The 16844-nt window shown below is 39.1% G+C and overlaps 2 protein-coding genes across 2 annotated transcripts in view; one reads left to right on the top strand and one right to left on the bottom strand.

Moving 5' to 3' along the window:
* slc47a1 (solute carrier family 47 member 1) overlaps positions 1 to 7513 on the bottom strand; it is a 20200-nt gene extending 12687 nt beyond the window's left edge. The window contains exons 1-5 of the mRNA XM_084731232.1: positions 7226 to 7513; positions 4258 to 4359; positions 1623 to 1691; positions 1363 to 1511; positions 889 to 931 (exon numbers count right to left, since the gene is read on the bottom strand). Of these exons, the coding sequence (XP_084587358.1) occupies positions 889 to 931; positions 1363 to 1511; positions 1623 to 1691; positions 4258 to 4359; positions 7226 to 7498 (636 nt within the window). The 5' untranslated portion in view covers positions 7499 to 7513. The remainder of the gene's footprint in view (positions 1 to 888; positions 932 to 1362; positions 1512 to 1622; positions 1692 to 4257; positions 4360 to 7225) is intronic.
* A 4519-nt stretch (positions 7514 to 12032) lies between these two features.
* tmigd1 (transmembrane and immunoglobulin domain containing 1) lies at positions 12033 to 15953 on the top strand. The gene is made up of 6 exons (XM_084731231.1): positions 12033 to 12181; positions 13306 to 13393; positions 13529 to 13816; positions 15229 to 15513; positions 15632 to 15735; positions 15828 to 15953. The coding sequence occupies exons 2-6, from the start codon at positions 13327 to 13329 to the stop codon at positions 15840 to 15842; spliced, it is 759 nt and encodes a 252-aa protein (XP_084587357.1). The 5' UTR covers positions 12033 to 12181; positions 13306 to 13326; the 3' UTR covers positions 15843 to 15953.
* Positions 15954 to 16844: the final 891 nt, after the last annotated feature.

Raw genomic sequence — 16844 nt, 5'->3', positions numbered from 1 at the left:
GAAGCAAAGAGGATTTCTTATTTCTAAAAACTCAAACTGAATTGTCTTAATTTAAGAAAAACATGATGGACAGAGCTGGATCATATCGAAAATTTGTTTCAAAGACTTTGTTTCCTTCATTCTGGTGACTTTAAAAAATATAAATAAAACTATAATTTTTAAATTTTATTTTTAATTGTTAATTGAACACAGAATAATTCTTCCCTCTAGCTAGCACAAATTTGTCTAAATCTCTGGCATAAAATACATGCCCCACTCCTTTAAAACTTTTCAAAAACAAACAGCAATTCTCTTTAGGAAGTTTGGTTTTGTGTAGCTGTATTGTTGTCCAAAAGGAAACAGAAGACATTTATACCCATATACATGCTGTTCAGTGTCAGAGACAGGTGGTGACAATAAAAAGGAAAAAACGTGAAAATTTGTCAGAAATTGGGAGAAAATACAGAATTATGATCCTGGAGGAAATCTGGGAGTGGGAACTGAAGAACAGGAATTTAATTTGATTATAAGCATGGAAAATGTCCAAATTGGTGTCATTCATTGTTTTTTGGACATTTGTTTAAAAAAAATTAAATAGATAAAGTAAATTCTTCAACACAGAAAATAATTCCGTTTAACCAGTTGTCTGTTTATTATTTTGAATTTCTGCATTTATTTTATAGTTCTTGATGTATTTACTCTTGGTGACTCCACATCCACCAAGCATACATTTCAGTTTTTAAAACAGAGTCTGTACATGCTAGTGTGCTGATTCTGTAGCTCAAGTGACTGAAGAATATTGCATAATAAAACATGCATTTAATTGAGCAGTAAACATATTCGTCCCCTGGGAGACCACATTATATACTTCTTCAGTCTCTGGGGAGTGTTTCTGTTCAGTGCACTCACCGGAACAGCTGGAAGGAACGCTATCAGGTAGAGATGGGCAATTCTGAAAGAGAGACAAACAGAGTAATATTAATTTAAATGCAGACAATAAATCACTCTCTGCTCAGATAATGTTCCTCTTTTTGTCTATCGATGCAGTATCAAAGCTGTGTTTCTTCCCATTAAATTTCTGCTTTGCTGCTTTATTTCCTAAAAATGCAATGCAATAGTTATCTAACTATAATATTCTATAAACACTTAGGTGACATCACATTTCCATGTTTTGTACCTCTATAGACTTAAACCTAGAATAATATGATATTTTTTTCCTTAAAAGGATAGTTCAGATTTTTTTTTTTATCCTTACAATCCCCTTAAACAACCCAACTAACAGTTTGTCTTCAATAGTGCTTCGGCATTTTGTACACACTGGCACACATATTTGGAAAACACACACATCAGAGTCAGTATCAGTGTAATGAACTGAGAGTTTACCTTGCTACCTCATTCTTTTGGTGCATCATGAGCAGTATGTTGTAAGAGTTGATGAGGAGAGCCCAACAGGGCAGACAAAACAGCAGCAGGATCAATAAGCTCCTCTGGAGAATTACACCCACACGTTTCATGTTCTTACTGCCAAACGTCTGTAAAAACACAAATGAGACAAATGAGAGCTGAACCTGGTTACATGAGGTTCAAAATTTAAACCTTTCTGTAGATATCAACTGTAGTGCACAGTAATGTGGTTTGCTTACCTGAGAAATGAGTGTGTCACAAGTCACAGCGAGGCCATAGCCTGTTGAAGCCGTGGTCACATTAATGACCTGAGAGGTAGAGAATCAAACACAAGAAAATCAGAAAACAAAAACCATAACTATTTATATATTTATACATATATATATATATCAGTGAGTGGCATCAGCACAGAAGCTGAGCAATGAACTGCTGTGGACAGGGTCGACAACAAAACAAGTTTTAGCCACTTAAAAAAGGTTCACCTAAAAATAATCAATATCAGTTTAAGTGTATGCTTCATGTAGAATATTTTCACCACTTCGATCAGACAACATTTTCCAGTGGGAAACTACTGCAAAATAAGTAAATTTTTCCTTGTTGAATACAGGAGTTGCAGGTCTACTGCTGCCTCCATCTGTTAGTTTGTTTAGTGTTATTGTGTGTTCAGTGTTTTAAAAGGTTAGCTCAGATTCACAGAAGTCACACAACAACACAAACAAACTAAAAAGACCAAGGCAGCGGTAGACTAGCAATTCCTGTGATCTGCAAGTGAAATGGAGTTTGGTTGGCTTGGAGAGTAATATTTGGTTTGTGTAACAGCTGTTTCCCATCAGAAAAGGTTTTACTGACGGAAAGGTAAAGCATTGAAAATATAATAAATATAGTGTACACTTAAAATGATATTGATTAATTATAGATGGTCCTAGTTAATGTGGATAAAATATTGTTCAATGCTGTTCTGGTGCCCCTTTACACTTCTCCAAACTGGGGGTGTCTACTGTGGCTGATATGCTGACTATTGATAAGCACCTCATACAACCCCACTTCAAATAATCCAAACTGTCCCTTTAATTTGATCTCTGGACATCCAGCTCTCCATCACCTCAGCTGTTTCAGCAGCTACAGTGAACATGATTCCACAGTTCGTGGAAGCTATTTGGGATATAAAGGGGCAAAACAGGACTGATTCCAAGAAAAGCAGCACAGCAGACACTGTGTGCTCACACAACAGTCCAGGTGCAGCAAGGGTGTAAAAGCCAATTGTTGAGCAACAGGTAGTCTTTATAAAGCACAGCCATTTAAAAAACACTGTGTTTGGGGAAAATGCTTCAAAAGGAGAAAGCTGCAAACCCTGCTGTGTTTCAATCCAAGTCTACAGAACTGGTGTCCTGGCAGGAGGGTGTTGTAGGACAAGATAGCCTAATTAGATTTACTGTAAATGCAATGTCTGCCTGCCCTGAATGATTTCACCCACTCTGAGATGTAAAGGGCTTTATTTTAACTATGTCCAGTGTCAGAATTTTCTCAGAAAAATGTTATTTCACAGGTTTATTTCTTGGCTGTAGCTATATTTGGTTTTTTGGTGTCTCAACACAATGCTTGACTGCAGTGAATGGACTGGATGCACAGGGCATTTCAACTGACTTACTCACTCCAGGGTCACCGTGCCCTACCACAGTCCATTATGATCTCACAAGTTGACAAGGAGATGTTTCTGTAGTCTCTCCAAAATCAAAATAGGGGTCTGTGCTCTGGGTATTCTGTGTACCCTGGAGACATGAGACTGACCCTGGATCTCAGCCCATACAATGCATGCAGGACAGCTGAGGAGGTTACAGACAGATTTGAAAAAGACTGATTAAAGAAGACTGGATGTGTTTGTTCTGTGGCAATGGGCAGCTGGCAAGCTCCATAGACTATCTAATAAATGGAGGGCGGAGCATCTGTGACATCACCCACAGGTTCCTAAAGAGCCAAAATTTTCTCATACCAGCTCAGTGACTGTTGACCCTGCTTATCATCCCTCTTGGCATCTGATACTCGTGCACAACGTACCTTTTAGTGGTTGTGTGAGATGCTGCCACAAAGCCTCTTTAACATGTGATTAATGTTGTTAAATGTTTGCATTTAGGGTAGGGTATCACCAGAAGCTCCAAGATATGGTACAATTACGACACTTAAGTCACAATATGATAGTATTGTGAATTTAAATGATTTGAAATATGCTGAATATTGTGATAAGATATGTTGTGATATATATTGATTTATTGCCTTTTTTCAACTGGAAATGATGTCCCCAAAGGAAAACTTGTCAACATCTGTCAGGACTAAGTTTTCAACTCTGCTCTCTCCCCCACAGCTCCCCACGTCTCAGCAGCTGTCTGTCAGTTCTTCACCTCAGCGCTTGCATTTTCATAGCAATAAAATATCATTTTGCTTCACTGAGGCCACCAGTCTACTGTACTGCTCAGTTGTTACTGTCGTTTCTGTCATTTCCTTGGGAATGCAAAGTGGTTGAATGCTAATGTCAGCTGTTGTCTCGCAGTAGCTAATGGGTTATCAAATATGTTGACTTGAAACATGGCCTGATGTCCCTCCATATTTTCACTATCCATACTCTTTTCAGTTGCTAAACAATCAAGAAGCAGTCAAATGATAACGATTTGTCAGATTCCCTGTATGACAACAGCAGTACTACATTTGAGCATGTGACATCAGAGGAAAATGGCCACCGTGTGAATATGGTGAATGATATTGTAAATGTGAGTGGTAGGTACAATTGCAGTCACAGTAAAAGCAGCAGCAGAAGTAGTACAGTACATTGAAAGGTCAGTGGTAGTAGTTGTACTAAAAAAAAAGGAGTAAAGATATTACCGCTGAGGCCAGCGCATATCCAGCCAGCTCTGCATTGCCGATGTGACCACAGAATATGGTGATGACAAACGGCAGGAGATAGTTCATTATCCGAGACAGCAGCTGTAGACACAAAAACGAGAAAAAATTGACTGACATTCAAACAGCCCATCATTGATAAGGTGAAACTGATGTAGCAAATTACAGCAGTGATCTGGGCTCAGACAGCTTATCTGTACTACCGTTTCCAGTTAGAGAGCAGTGTTGTGAAATCACAGACAGATTTGCACTAACATGCAAGTCCAGGAATTTTACTCCAAGGTGTAGGTCAGCGTCACACAAATTGCAACATAAACAAACAAAGGTCTTAAGGAATCATACAGTATGAAGGGAAAGTTATGAAAATCGCCTGAATATGATCCTACCAAAAACGTCTTTATTAGAACAGACGTTTCTTGAGAAAAAAGTAGGAGGTGACCCTTAGCCCCTCGCACAGATTATAACAGAAAATCTGACACATGTTAACTATTCACAAAAGTCTCCTCTAGATCCAACTGGTGGTTCAAAGGTGTTTCTTACTCAATGGCCATAATTAATATAAATGTGGAAATGATGAAAATAACCTTGTAACACACATTAAAAAGATATTGCATTAATACAAAACTGCTAGGTTATCTTATGCAGTCTTGCACAATAAGATAAGATAAGCCTTTATTAGTCCACAGAGGGTAATGCTGGTGCCATAGCAGAAACAGCAATGAGAGTTGAAACACATGTGAGGTACAAGTAAAAAAAATAAGAATAACACAGCAGTCTATCAATATGTATTATTTGCCTATGAGAGTATCTGTTCACTGTTAACGTAAATATATCTTTTATTTGTTCAAGTTATTTAAACTTAAAAATTTTAGTATCTATTTTCAGAACACTTCCAAACTTACAAACATGAGTTTGAAGAGAACTTGAAGTTTTTTGACTTGAAATGAGTTGAGTGAATGTACTGTACAGAGTTCAATTAACTAATTGAATTAAATTTCTAAAGAAATACAATCAACATTTATCAAGCTTCCCAGCATGAAATGTGTGAGAAATAAAACTCTCCTCAGACCCTTTGTTTTTACACTTTTAAGGAAATAAACTTGCTGTGTGGCTGCTTGTTTTCAGAATAATGAAAAAACTGCAAACCATGATGAAGGTTAGTATTGAATTCAGTTCGTACCTACTTAAACTTAAAATTTAACAGCTGGAACAACAAAGTAGCTCCAACAAGAGCAACTGCATCTGTATGCTCTTTGCTGGAAATAAGAAAATGTCGAAGGAAATCAAATTTGTTTGTAATGTTCATTGGTGTGACTGAAGAGTTATCAGTTCAACTTAACATCTTAGCTTACTGAACATGTTTTCTCAAATACACCTTCAATTAATCTCAAATTTATTTGACTAGAAAAGTTTATTTGATTTGAATAAAAGCAAAATTACCTCAACTTGTCTTTTTAAATTCAGTCAACTGGACACTCACTTTTTTTAGGATAAAACTAATAGTTTTTGTTGTTACTGTTGCTTTAATTATCATGCGTAGTGTACAAAATGGGTCTTCAACAAGGGATCCACAATCTTTAGGGGGTCCTCAGAGATACTGCAGGGGGGTCTCCAAATTATTGTTTAATCATTTTTTTAAAGTATCTGTAGAAAACCTAAACATTTAATTTACACTACTCTGACAAAAGGCTACCCTTGAATCCTCAAGAAATCACATGAGTAGCTAATCCACTAAATCACTGTACTGTACCAATCCATAGCAGCAAACTAGTTAGCTATATACTGTATTAATGACACATATTGGCCGATTAGCTGTATTATTATTAAAGTGTACAGACACTCTTGTGAGCGGTCCAGTTTATAATTTCATGAGCAAGAAACTCCAACAAACCCTCCATCTCAGAAAGCTATGACAAAAGTGCAGTAGGTGAGGCTAACCCAGCTAACATTAGCCATGCTACAACTGCTGCTGATTTAACAGCTACAGGTAAACACAAATGAGAAAAGTATTTAATGCAGTATATGTAGCAGAGGGTCCTTGCTCCATCTCTTTATCAGCTAGGAGGTCCAGGGCTGAAAAATGTTCAAGACCCCTGATGTGAGGTGTTTAAGAATTTCCTTTTCCATATGCACTGCACTCCATTCAACTCTGTATATCATAAAAAAACAGTGTCTGGTTGATTGCGGACAGGACTGAACTGTTTGTGGACATCAGACAAGAAGATATGCATAAATATTTTTGTCTTAACATGGGTGGCATCAGAAAATTGTGGCATCACTGATTTTGGTATTTTTCGATACTTTCCACCACTTTGATTCACTTTTGATATGTTATAAATTACATATTTATGAGAACCGAATAGTTGAAAGACTTTCTGTTGTAATTTATGGGGGTGGTCATGTACAATGTTAAAAAAATAAAATAAAATAATAAATAAATAAAATTTAAAGGAAGTTGCCCCTGAGCTGATTTTTCATTATTTGGGTGCTTGAAAATTAAATGGCTGCAAATGGAAATATTGAAATTTTAATCACCATTCACTTTTCTTCAATGAGTTCACTTAACAATTTTTGATATAAATAAAATAAAATTTGGGGGGATTTCTTCAAATTTAATTTAAATTTTAAACTCATTCAAGAAAATATTAGTATTATTAGTTGTGCTCAAAAATCTAATAATCTAATAAGTGGTCTTGAAATTTTGAGTTTCCTCAACTTTTTCATTTTTACAGTGTAATCCCTGAACAACATTATGAGGACCATTTTATACCCCTTTTTGCATACTAAATGCATGTTTCAGAACTAGTAACTGATCGCACTGTTGCATCTGTGTGCATTCAACAGTGATCCTGCAACAAAGCAAGAGAGTAACTGAATGTACTGCAGTTACAGCTCTTTATGAATAACATACCAACACCCCCCACCAACACTTCAACTTTCCCCTACTCACCAATGGACCTGTGAGCCGCAAGACATGGTAGAGTTCTTCTCTGTAAGCCAGTGGTAACCAGCGTCTAATACACGCACACCGAAACAGTTTGGAGCTGACTGCCACTGCTACCTCGTCTCCCTCAGCCCCCGCAGTCTTGGCAACAGAATCCCCAGCAACAGGCCCCGCAACAGGCCCCGCAACAGGCTCCGCAACAGGCCCCGCAACAGGCCCCGCAACAGGCCCCGCACCCGGCGACGGGCGTGCAGGTTCCGGGGAACCCAGCCTCTCCATTCAAACACAGAGATAGAAGACAGGAGGGAGAGAGAGGGGAGAAAAGCTAAGGGACAAGGGAGGGAGGGAGGGAGTAGGGAAAGAGAGAGCAAGGGTAAGAGGGGCAGTCAGTCTATCTGGGTTCAGAAATACAACACATGCATTCTTCAAAGTTATTGATTAAAAAATGTAGTTCAGAGGAACGGTGTGAGAGGAGGACTAGAGAGGCAAAGAAAACAGGGGGAGTGACAGAGGGAGTGGGAATTAACAATAGACTTGTTGAGGATACAAGGGTCAATGCAGGGGTGATGACTGTTTCTTGTTGGGGAGGGAGTGAATACAGTGTATATACAGTGAGCGAGTGCTTTGTGAACATGTCCCAATAACATATTATTGTGTGTGAGTGTGACTGTGTGGTGTTACAGGGCTCAGTAGTAATCTGATGAGGAATGCCTGTTTGCACCGTGCACACAAAGAGCTCTGATGGCATAAACTCTGCAGGCTTTGATTAATTACTTACAGGGCAGCCATGTAGTTTGTGTTTGTTTGTGTGTGTGCACATGATTTAACCACTGATCTTATCTGCCTCTGAGTGTACTTCGACCACTGACCTTATCCCCCCAGGTCGCCCTCCTTATGTACTTGTCACATAAACAAACATAGTCACATGTGCAGACAGACCCACGCTCGTCACTTTTTCCCTATCAGAACTCAACAGAAAAAATGTCTCAATGGTCTGTGAAAGCATGTACTGTGATATTACATGGTAAATTAGTTATTAGTTAGTTTTATTAAAGGTCTGCTACTGACTGTTGCATTGTTTTTGTCTTGCAATTGTACGTACATAATTAAAACATTAAAACCTTATTTCAGGTAAATCGGTGAAGCCAAGGAAACCTGAGGCTGCTGCTTGGGACCAACAGGAGACTGCAGCTCGGATTCTGAAGACTGCTGCCGCTTGGGACCATCTAAAGACTGCGGAACAGGAACTGTCGATGGCCAGCCAGGACAGGAGATGGCTGCGGCCCAGTTGGGACTGAGGATGGCAGCAGCGGCCACACCATGATTGAAGACGGCAGCCACACCAGGACTAAAGGTGGTGGTGGTGGCCCCACTGGGACTGAAGACAACGGCAGTGACCCAGCTGGGACAGAAGGTGGGGCGGCAGCGGCAGCCCAGCAGGAACAGGAGATGGAGATACGCTGCCTGGTGTACTGGGCTGATAGCTGGGAATATGGGGCTGAGGCTTGGGTGCTAACTGTAGGCTAGCAGATCAAAGGTTAGCAAGCTGAGTCAGCTGGTAACTTGAAGAGTCCATGCTAAGCCCAGCATTAGAGTCACTTGCAGATTCCAGATATGGCTGAAAACGTTTCTTAACATTGGCAATTATGGCTAAATGGTTGGCCAAAAAAGTCCAAAAGCCTGGATCTAGAAAAAAAAGTTAATTCCAGAATAATTCCAAGAATAAACAAAATTTCTGTGTTTAATGTCCTTGCAGCCTTCTATGGCTAAGCCCTTTCTTGCTGGGTCGAAGCAAACTGCCTCAAGCTCCTCCAAAAGAGAAAAGTCCATGGTGGTCAGTTCGTACTGTGATTTATGTTAAGTAAATTGGTAAAACAAAGGATGGACCCAAAAAAAGGCAGGCTTAAGCTATGCAGGCAGAGTTCAAAGCGATTTAATCACAAGCAAAAGCAACTGAGGAACAGGGTTACATGGATGATGGGGTAGTACAAAACACAATACTAAAGCTGGCAAAATCCCAAATAAGGTAAAAGTTCAAAGAGACAAGGAAAACACAGTCAGGGCTCAAACACTCAACTCAAAGGACCGTCTGCTAAGGGCCGTACGATCTCTGTATGACCGGAGCAGGAGCTTGGTTCACATTGCCGGCAATAAGTCAGACCTGTTACCGGTGCATGTTGCACTCCAGCAGGGCTGCCCTTTGTCACCGGTTCTGTTCATTATTTTTATGGACAGAATTTCTAGGCGCAGCCAGGGCCTGGAGGGAGTCCAGTTTGGGGATCACAGGATCTCATCTCTGCTTTATGCGGATGATGTTGTCCTGTTGGCTCTTTCGAACCAGGACCTTCAGCATGTTCTGGGGCGGTTTGCAGCCGAGTGTGAAGCAGCTGGGATGAGAATCAACAGAAATAGCCAGTCTTCTTGTAGATCGTCTCTTCAATTTATTTATGTCCTACAGAGGCACCAGGCTTCAAACCTAAACAGTTTCATAACTGTTTAAAAAATTCTTGTAGCAGCTTTAATTCATCAATATTATTGGCAAGCATTCACTAAACTGGCTGATTTTTGCTTTGTTTGCCTGGAAGCTGATTAGTTAACCTGATCTTTTTGAAATGTCCAAACATGCAAATAATGAGTAAAAAGTAAAATATATTTCCCTGAAATGTAGTGCAGTAAAAGTGTGAAGTAGCATAAAGTGAAAGAGGTTTGAGGAGTACCTCAAAATTTTATCTAAGTACTGTTCTAGAAGGCTGTTCTTGATGGAGACCGGGATTAGGACTATTTTCACCCTCTGCCATATTTCTCTAGAATAATGTTTGTTAGATTAGCGTTTCTTAAAAATCTTCCCTTCATATTGAATAATAATTATTTAAAACTATAAATATTGTTTTGGGGCGGCAAGGTGGTACGGTGGTTAGCACTGCCGCCTCACAGCAAGAAGGTCCTGAATTTGATCCCCTGGCTTGCTGGGTCAGGGCCTTTCTGTGCGGAGTTTGCATGTTCTCCCCGTGTCTGCGTGGGTTCTCTCTGGGTTCTCTGGCTTCCTCCCACAGTCCAAAGACATGCATGTTAGGTTAATTGGTGACTCTAAATTGCCCGTAGGTGTGAATGTGAGTGTGAGTGGTTGTCTGTCTATGTGTCAGCCCTGCGATGATCTGGCGACTTGTCCAGGTTGTACCCCGTCTCTCGCCCAATGACAGCTGGAATAGGCTCCAGCAGCCCGCGACCCTTACGGAATAAGCGGTTACAGAAAATGAATGAATGAATGAATATTGTTTTTAATCCTTCAAAATACCCAAACAGAATGTACATGAACAGTTACAAGTTCATGATCAAGAAAATGTTGTTAAAGAGTAACTTTAAGTCTAGGCTGGAACACAGTGAAGCTGGGCCAGCACTATAAATGAGAAAGTCTGTGCCTGAGTTACTGAGTGACTGAGTTACTGAGTGAGTGATGAAGTTAAACCATTGATCAGTCAAGAGTTGGAGTGTTTGCTCTTTGAAACTGAATGGAGGCGAAGAGTAGAAAAGGCCTTAACCTCTTGAGACCCTGTGTCTGCACATGAGGACTTGCTACACCTTATTCCTCATTCTGTTTAACACAGACTTGTTGACCTCATTAGTAAACACTTCATCTAGTGCCATCTAGTGGAAGCCAAAGTACAATACACTTATCAGTGTAAAAACAAGATGGCCCCAGTCCCTGTGAACACAGTCAAGACCAGGATAGGTGTAACAGGTACAAAACCTCATCAAACATTATGATTGAAAATTGGTTATTTATGCTTAGTAATGTTTGTAGTTTGATGTGGCATACACATTTGACAGATTTTGCCAATAGTAACAAGCTAAGACACTGCTAGGAAGTCCTCATTTAAGGACATTGGGACTTTATAATGCTAATTGTTCATGCAAAGCGAACATCTAAAAGTAATGAAACACAGATTTGGGGAGTAACCAAGAGTTAAGGATATAAATAGCTCAAGTTTGATGAATTTAGCTTTTTTTCAGTGGATAACGATAACATTTTTGTGTGTCCGGCTTTATTAAAAGTATTTGTAAAAAATTTAGCTAGGTAATTTGTCTGCTTTTGTCTTAAAGGGATAGTTCACCCAAAAATGAAAATTCAGTCATTATCTACTCACTCTCATGCCAACTGAGGATCAGGTTTATTTTATAAATCCACAAAACACTGCTGGAGTTTCACAGGAAAGTAGAATCTGTAGGAGTAGAATCTCCAAACTTTTACCATCAATACTGACTAGACAAACATGAAATGAGTGAGTGTTTAATCTTTCTGACCTTTTGAAATGAAAACAGCACTTGTGGAAAACTGTTACATGAGATGTTTTAGGCTATTTTTTTTACAATCAAACCTTAAAGTTTGTGTACTAAATTCTCGCAATTAAAATGTTCAGTTAGAGGAGAAACCTGTAATACATTTACTGTAATAAATCAGAATATGACCATGATATGTCATCAGAAATCATCAGATCAGAGATTCTGTGCCAGAACAACTGAATAACTGGCCTATATTATCAAATGCATTAGCAAATTGTATTATCAGCAGCATTATGGGCTTCAAAGACCTTTAGCTATTAAAAGAAAACGTGAAAAGAACCTATAAAATGTGTGTTTTAATCCCTGCCTCCACACCCAAGACCTTTTAGTACCATTGCAATGACTAGAGCCAATAAAAAGTTTCCTTGTGTTGCACATTATAAGAACAACAATAAAAAAGAAAGAAAAAAACTCGGGTGTGGGAGGAGGTAGGAAAGGGTGTTGACAGGAACAGGTGAGAAGAATGATGAGACACCGATTTATAAACAGTGAGGGAAGTTATAAAAGTGTCCTCATCTGCATGTGACGCCTATAAGAACTGCTGAAGATCTGAACTTTCTCATATTCACACAGAGAAAAAGACGACGCAGACAAGGAATCTAAAGAAATAATCACTGTCAGGCAAGTACCTCTAAGTCATCTCAGGAGGATGTGTGAGTACACAACTGTATGAGCTGTCATACGTTCTTTTAAAGTATATTTTTAAGTGTATTTTGTGAGTTTTGTTTGTTGTATGGGTATTTATTGGCAATGCTGTTTAAACTGCAACCCTCTATTAGTTTACTATTAACTTCAAGTAATAAGGGCCAGCATGCACAGACTTTTCCTTTAACATTTATCCTACTTAACCCTCCTTTTTCACAACTTCATCATCTGCAGTGTAAAAAGAAAAATTGATTGACATGTCAAGGCAACTTTCTGCAGTAGATTTTTGAGATTTGAGTTCAATTCACACTCTTACCTTTTTAAATTTTGAAAACTAAAATAAACTTTGCCAAAATATAATCATAAGTTGAGATGATTTACTTGTCTTCTTAAGATAAACTTGAAAAAGTATGTGTTTCAAAACTTGGTCACAGTGAGCTGTGAACCTTATTTGTCATAATTTGGTTGCCTGGAAGTTAAATGGTTGTAACTGAAAATATTAAAATAGTAGCCATTGTTCATTTTCATTTAAATGAGTTCACTCAATAATTTTTGAACTGCTTTGAAATACTATACTGTAAAACTCGTCGATTCATTTATTTAACAAAGAAGAGTGAGTTATCTCAACAAAAGCTCACTAGTTGGTTAAAAAAATAATAAGAATTGCGCTCAAAACTAAAAAATCTGTAAATCGCCATGAAATTTTTAGTTTTCTCAGCTTTTTCATTTTTACAGTGTTTAATCTCTTAGCCGGACTGCTGAGCACCTGAAGTCGTATATCAAGCAAGAACGAGAAAAACTCAAACAATCGGTGTCGTCATTTCCCAAACACTTACTGACTGTTGTTAAAAGAAATGGTGATGTCTCACAGTGATAAACATGCCCATGTCCCAACTTTTTTGGAACACGCTGTAGGCATCAAAGTCAGAATAAGTGTATATTTATCTGATAAAGTTAATCATTCTTTATTCAATTTAATTTAGGCTGAAAGGTTTTTGCATTCTGTTTTTATTTGTTTTACACAATGTTCCAACTTTTTTAGAATTGTGTTATGAATTCTGTGTGAATGGTCTCTCTGATTAGCTTTCCCTCATCCTCAGGTTTATCAAAGGAAGAGTAAAATGAAGTTGATATTCAGACCTACGGTTTTTGTCCATTTGCTCCTGTGCTGTGCAACTCAGGCATTAGGTAAGCATGATCATTTAACTGACCTACCTCTTTCAGCTATTTTATTCCAATAGCAGATTTTTTTCTCACTCCACTTTTGTGGAATCTAAACTTTCTGTACTTCACTCAAACGTTCTCCCCCTTTCCTTTCGTCAGGTGTCAGGATCCAGTCTGAGCCAGGAGTCAGCGGTGGTATCATAGAGACAGAGCTGACGAGGACTGTATCTCTGGTTTGTCAGCCTGACAGCAGCTCCGACCCTCAGGCTGATGAAGAGCTGGTCTGGCTGAGGAATGGCGCTGTTGTCAGTCTGAAGGAAGGAAATAAGGAGGGTCGCAGCAGCATCTGTGTTTCACCTGTCCTCCATGATGACAATGGTGCCACTTTCACCTGCTACCTGAGCAAAAACGCCACAGCCAGCGCCTCAGTCACCCTAAATGTCACATGTGAGTCCCTTCAAATCAATGAATGATGCTAATAATGATGATAATACTAGTAATGGTAATAGTAATAATAATAACAGGCTAACTAGTATATTGGTTTCAGGTTTGCTGAATATTTATCCACACTGAGGATGGTAATGGTGGGTTTGTTGGTCAATCACTTGGGTCCACACTGACATATTTCAACTATTGGATGGGCTGCCATGAAATCTGTGCACACATTCATTGTCCCCAGAGGCTGAATCTTACTGAACTTGGTAATCCTGTGGTGCCGCCATCAGGTTGACATTTGTGGTTTTGAGTGAAATATCTTGACAGCCTTTAACTTTTCTTCTGATTATTGCCATGATTTCATTTTGTCCAGCACTGGTTTATGACCAAATACCTGCAAAACTAATGACATTCCCATCAGCCTCAGCTGTACTTTGTGTTCTGTGAAGAACCTGGATATGGTGTTGCCGCTCAGCCTTGCTTACAATTTTCCCCTGGTGGTTTCTCGCAGCGTCATCTGGGACCCATGAATGTCTGGATCAGTGACTTCTTTCCATTGTTCAGAAATGAAGCCAAAATATGATATGAGTGCTGTCATCTTGCGCTGTGGTAAAATTGTAACATAACAGACTACTTATTTGAAAATGTAACTAAATAACAGAGTATTTTAATTGCAAATCTAATATGTTAGATTGCTTGTTACAACAAAAAAGTAACCTGAGTGTCACAACTTTGTTCTGGGGTGGACCCAAAAATGCACAGGTAACACAGGTTAATTAACAAAAAGATTTTAATAAGCTTGCGGCAGAAAGGCAAGGAATACAAAATAACACAAGTCAGCTGGAGAGACCAGATAAGAAGTCCAAAAAGGAAGTGAAGACAGCAAAGACACACAAGTAAAGACATACCAAAATAAAACAGGAAGTGACTAGATAATTCAGACCATGACACTGAGTGTTACTTTGCAACGTGCTAATGTGCTAAAATTATAGACACCATCTTTGGGAGAAAAAATTCTTTAACACTGACACTACTTTGATTTTTCATGTTGGCTCATGTGCTATCTCCTAAAAGGGATTTTTGTGACTGATACTGCAGCCATCCACCAGACGAGCATTGAGATGCTTTGAGTTCATTTTTGAGGAGCTGTCATGTCGTCCATCTTATACAGTCACTGATCTGCACAAAATTTCATAGCAAGCCATTTAATAGTTGTGAGATATTTCAGTCTGTACCAAAGGGGTGGACCTAACAGAAAAATAACACTGCCAACAAGAGAGATGTGATGTTAGGATGGCTAAAAAATGCTGCTAAGTGCTCTCAAACACACATCTATGCAGCTATCTGAAGAAATAAAAATATGTTTGTTTCAGTTTTGTTTCAAAAAGCAGCATTAATGTATCATCTGTGATGTTCCCCTTCAGATGGTCCGCAGCTTTCTGGGACAGAGGAGATCGCAGTAGAAGAAGAAGCAGAGCTACACCTGCAGTGTGATATCTGGGCCAATCCACCAGTCTCATCCATAACTTGGACAGTAAATGGAAGCCAAGTCGATCTCATAGCGGGCGGTTACACGGTGGCCAGTGATGGCTTTAAAACCCAGATATCCGCCCACAAAGTGGATAAAGGTTTGCATGGAGGCTCGTACCAGTGCTCAGCAGTCTCCAAATACGGACTGCACACCAAGGTCTTCTATGTCACAGTAACAGGTCAGTTTTTCTGAAGCCATGCCTCGGTGGTGAATAGTCTTATTTTATATTTTAATACCTTATTTTAATATAAAGTGAGACAAAGTGGTTTGATCATCTTCTTGCTCCACATCTGTAGACAAAACCATGAAGTTCCCATTGATGCCCATGATAGCAGGTCTGGTGGTGGTGGGCCTTACTGCAATTCTTGCAGTTGTTTCACGGTGGAACAAAATTACAAAGGTAGCACACAAAGCACACACATGTACAGCACAACTGCTAACACTGACTCGATAGAAGCTGAGCCTCCGAATGCTTTATTTCTCTTTTGACAGTGCTGCAGGAAATAACCAGTCAGCTCTACTTCACCAAATGAGAAACGCCATGAAGAAACCACCAATCTGTTGAGTGTCCATGGGATAACCACTATTTAATATAATTAAAAATGTAATATTTAAATGTATCATATTTGACTTTTTTATTGAGTGGTTAGACATTTTGGGAAGTCAGAAGAAGACTAATACCACTCGAATATCTGTATAGCCAAGTTAGCTTAGCTTAGCACAAAGACTTGAATCAATGGGAAACAGCTAACCTTGCATTTGTACTACAAACAAACAAGAAATCACATGTTAATTGGAGAGCTTTAGAGGAGTTAGTTGGTGGGTTTTGTTACCTTTGTACAGAGCCAAGCTGGCTTTTTCGCTCTCTTTTCAGTCTTTGTGCTATAATTTTCTAGCATCCGGGTTTACTTCCTGCTTGTGCAGCCCACTGAATCGAGTGCCTAAGTCATGCCCCTTACAATGGACCACCATGGGATTGAACTTAGGAAAAAAATATGAACTGTAGTCAGTAGTGAGTCGTCAAAATTTTTTTTGATCCTGTTTGTGCCACAAACTATACTGAAATCTGAGAAAATGTAGCATGTAGATTGTGGCAGGAGGATCTGTGAAGTTTGAAATATGACCGTGAGATCATCCTAAAACTTACTTTTCATCGTGTAATGCACCCTGACCCTGTGATGCAGACATGGGTTTTAAGACTCCACTCCCTTTGTTCATGGTTGTATCTTTGCAATAAATGTGCTTTTGTTTCCTCCCCACCATGTTCTGTAGTTTCTACTTTTGCACTGAACTTTAACTCCTGACTCGACAGTACAATCAAGGCTTGTTAAAATCATGTTATACATTTACTCTAAATGACATGAAAGGACAATGATGACACAAAGGTCAAGGTCTGTGTGTTCTTAACAATAAAGACACACTTAACGGATCACATAAAACAGTGCAATACCAGATGAGGATGGCATCACATTTAACAAGAACATACAAGTATCAGGTCAGCACGGCAAC

The sequence above is a fragment of the Lutjanus erythropterus genome, chromosome 11 (genome assembly GCF_056507025.1).
Source record: "Lutjanus erythropterus isolate fLutEry1 chromosome 11, fLutEry1.hap2, whole genome shotgun sequence".
In the NCBI taxonomy this organism is placed as follows: domain Eukaryota; kingdom Metazoa; phylum Chordata; class Actinopteri; order Lutjaniformes; family Lutjanidae; genus Lutjanus; species Lutjanus erythropterus.
This window is presented reverse-complemented; position numbering and strand designations above follow the sequence as displayed.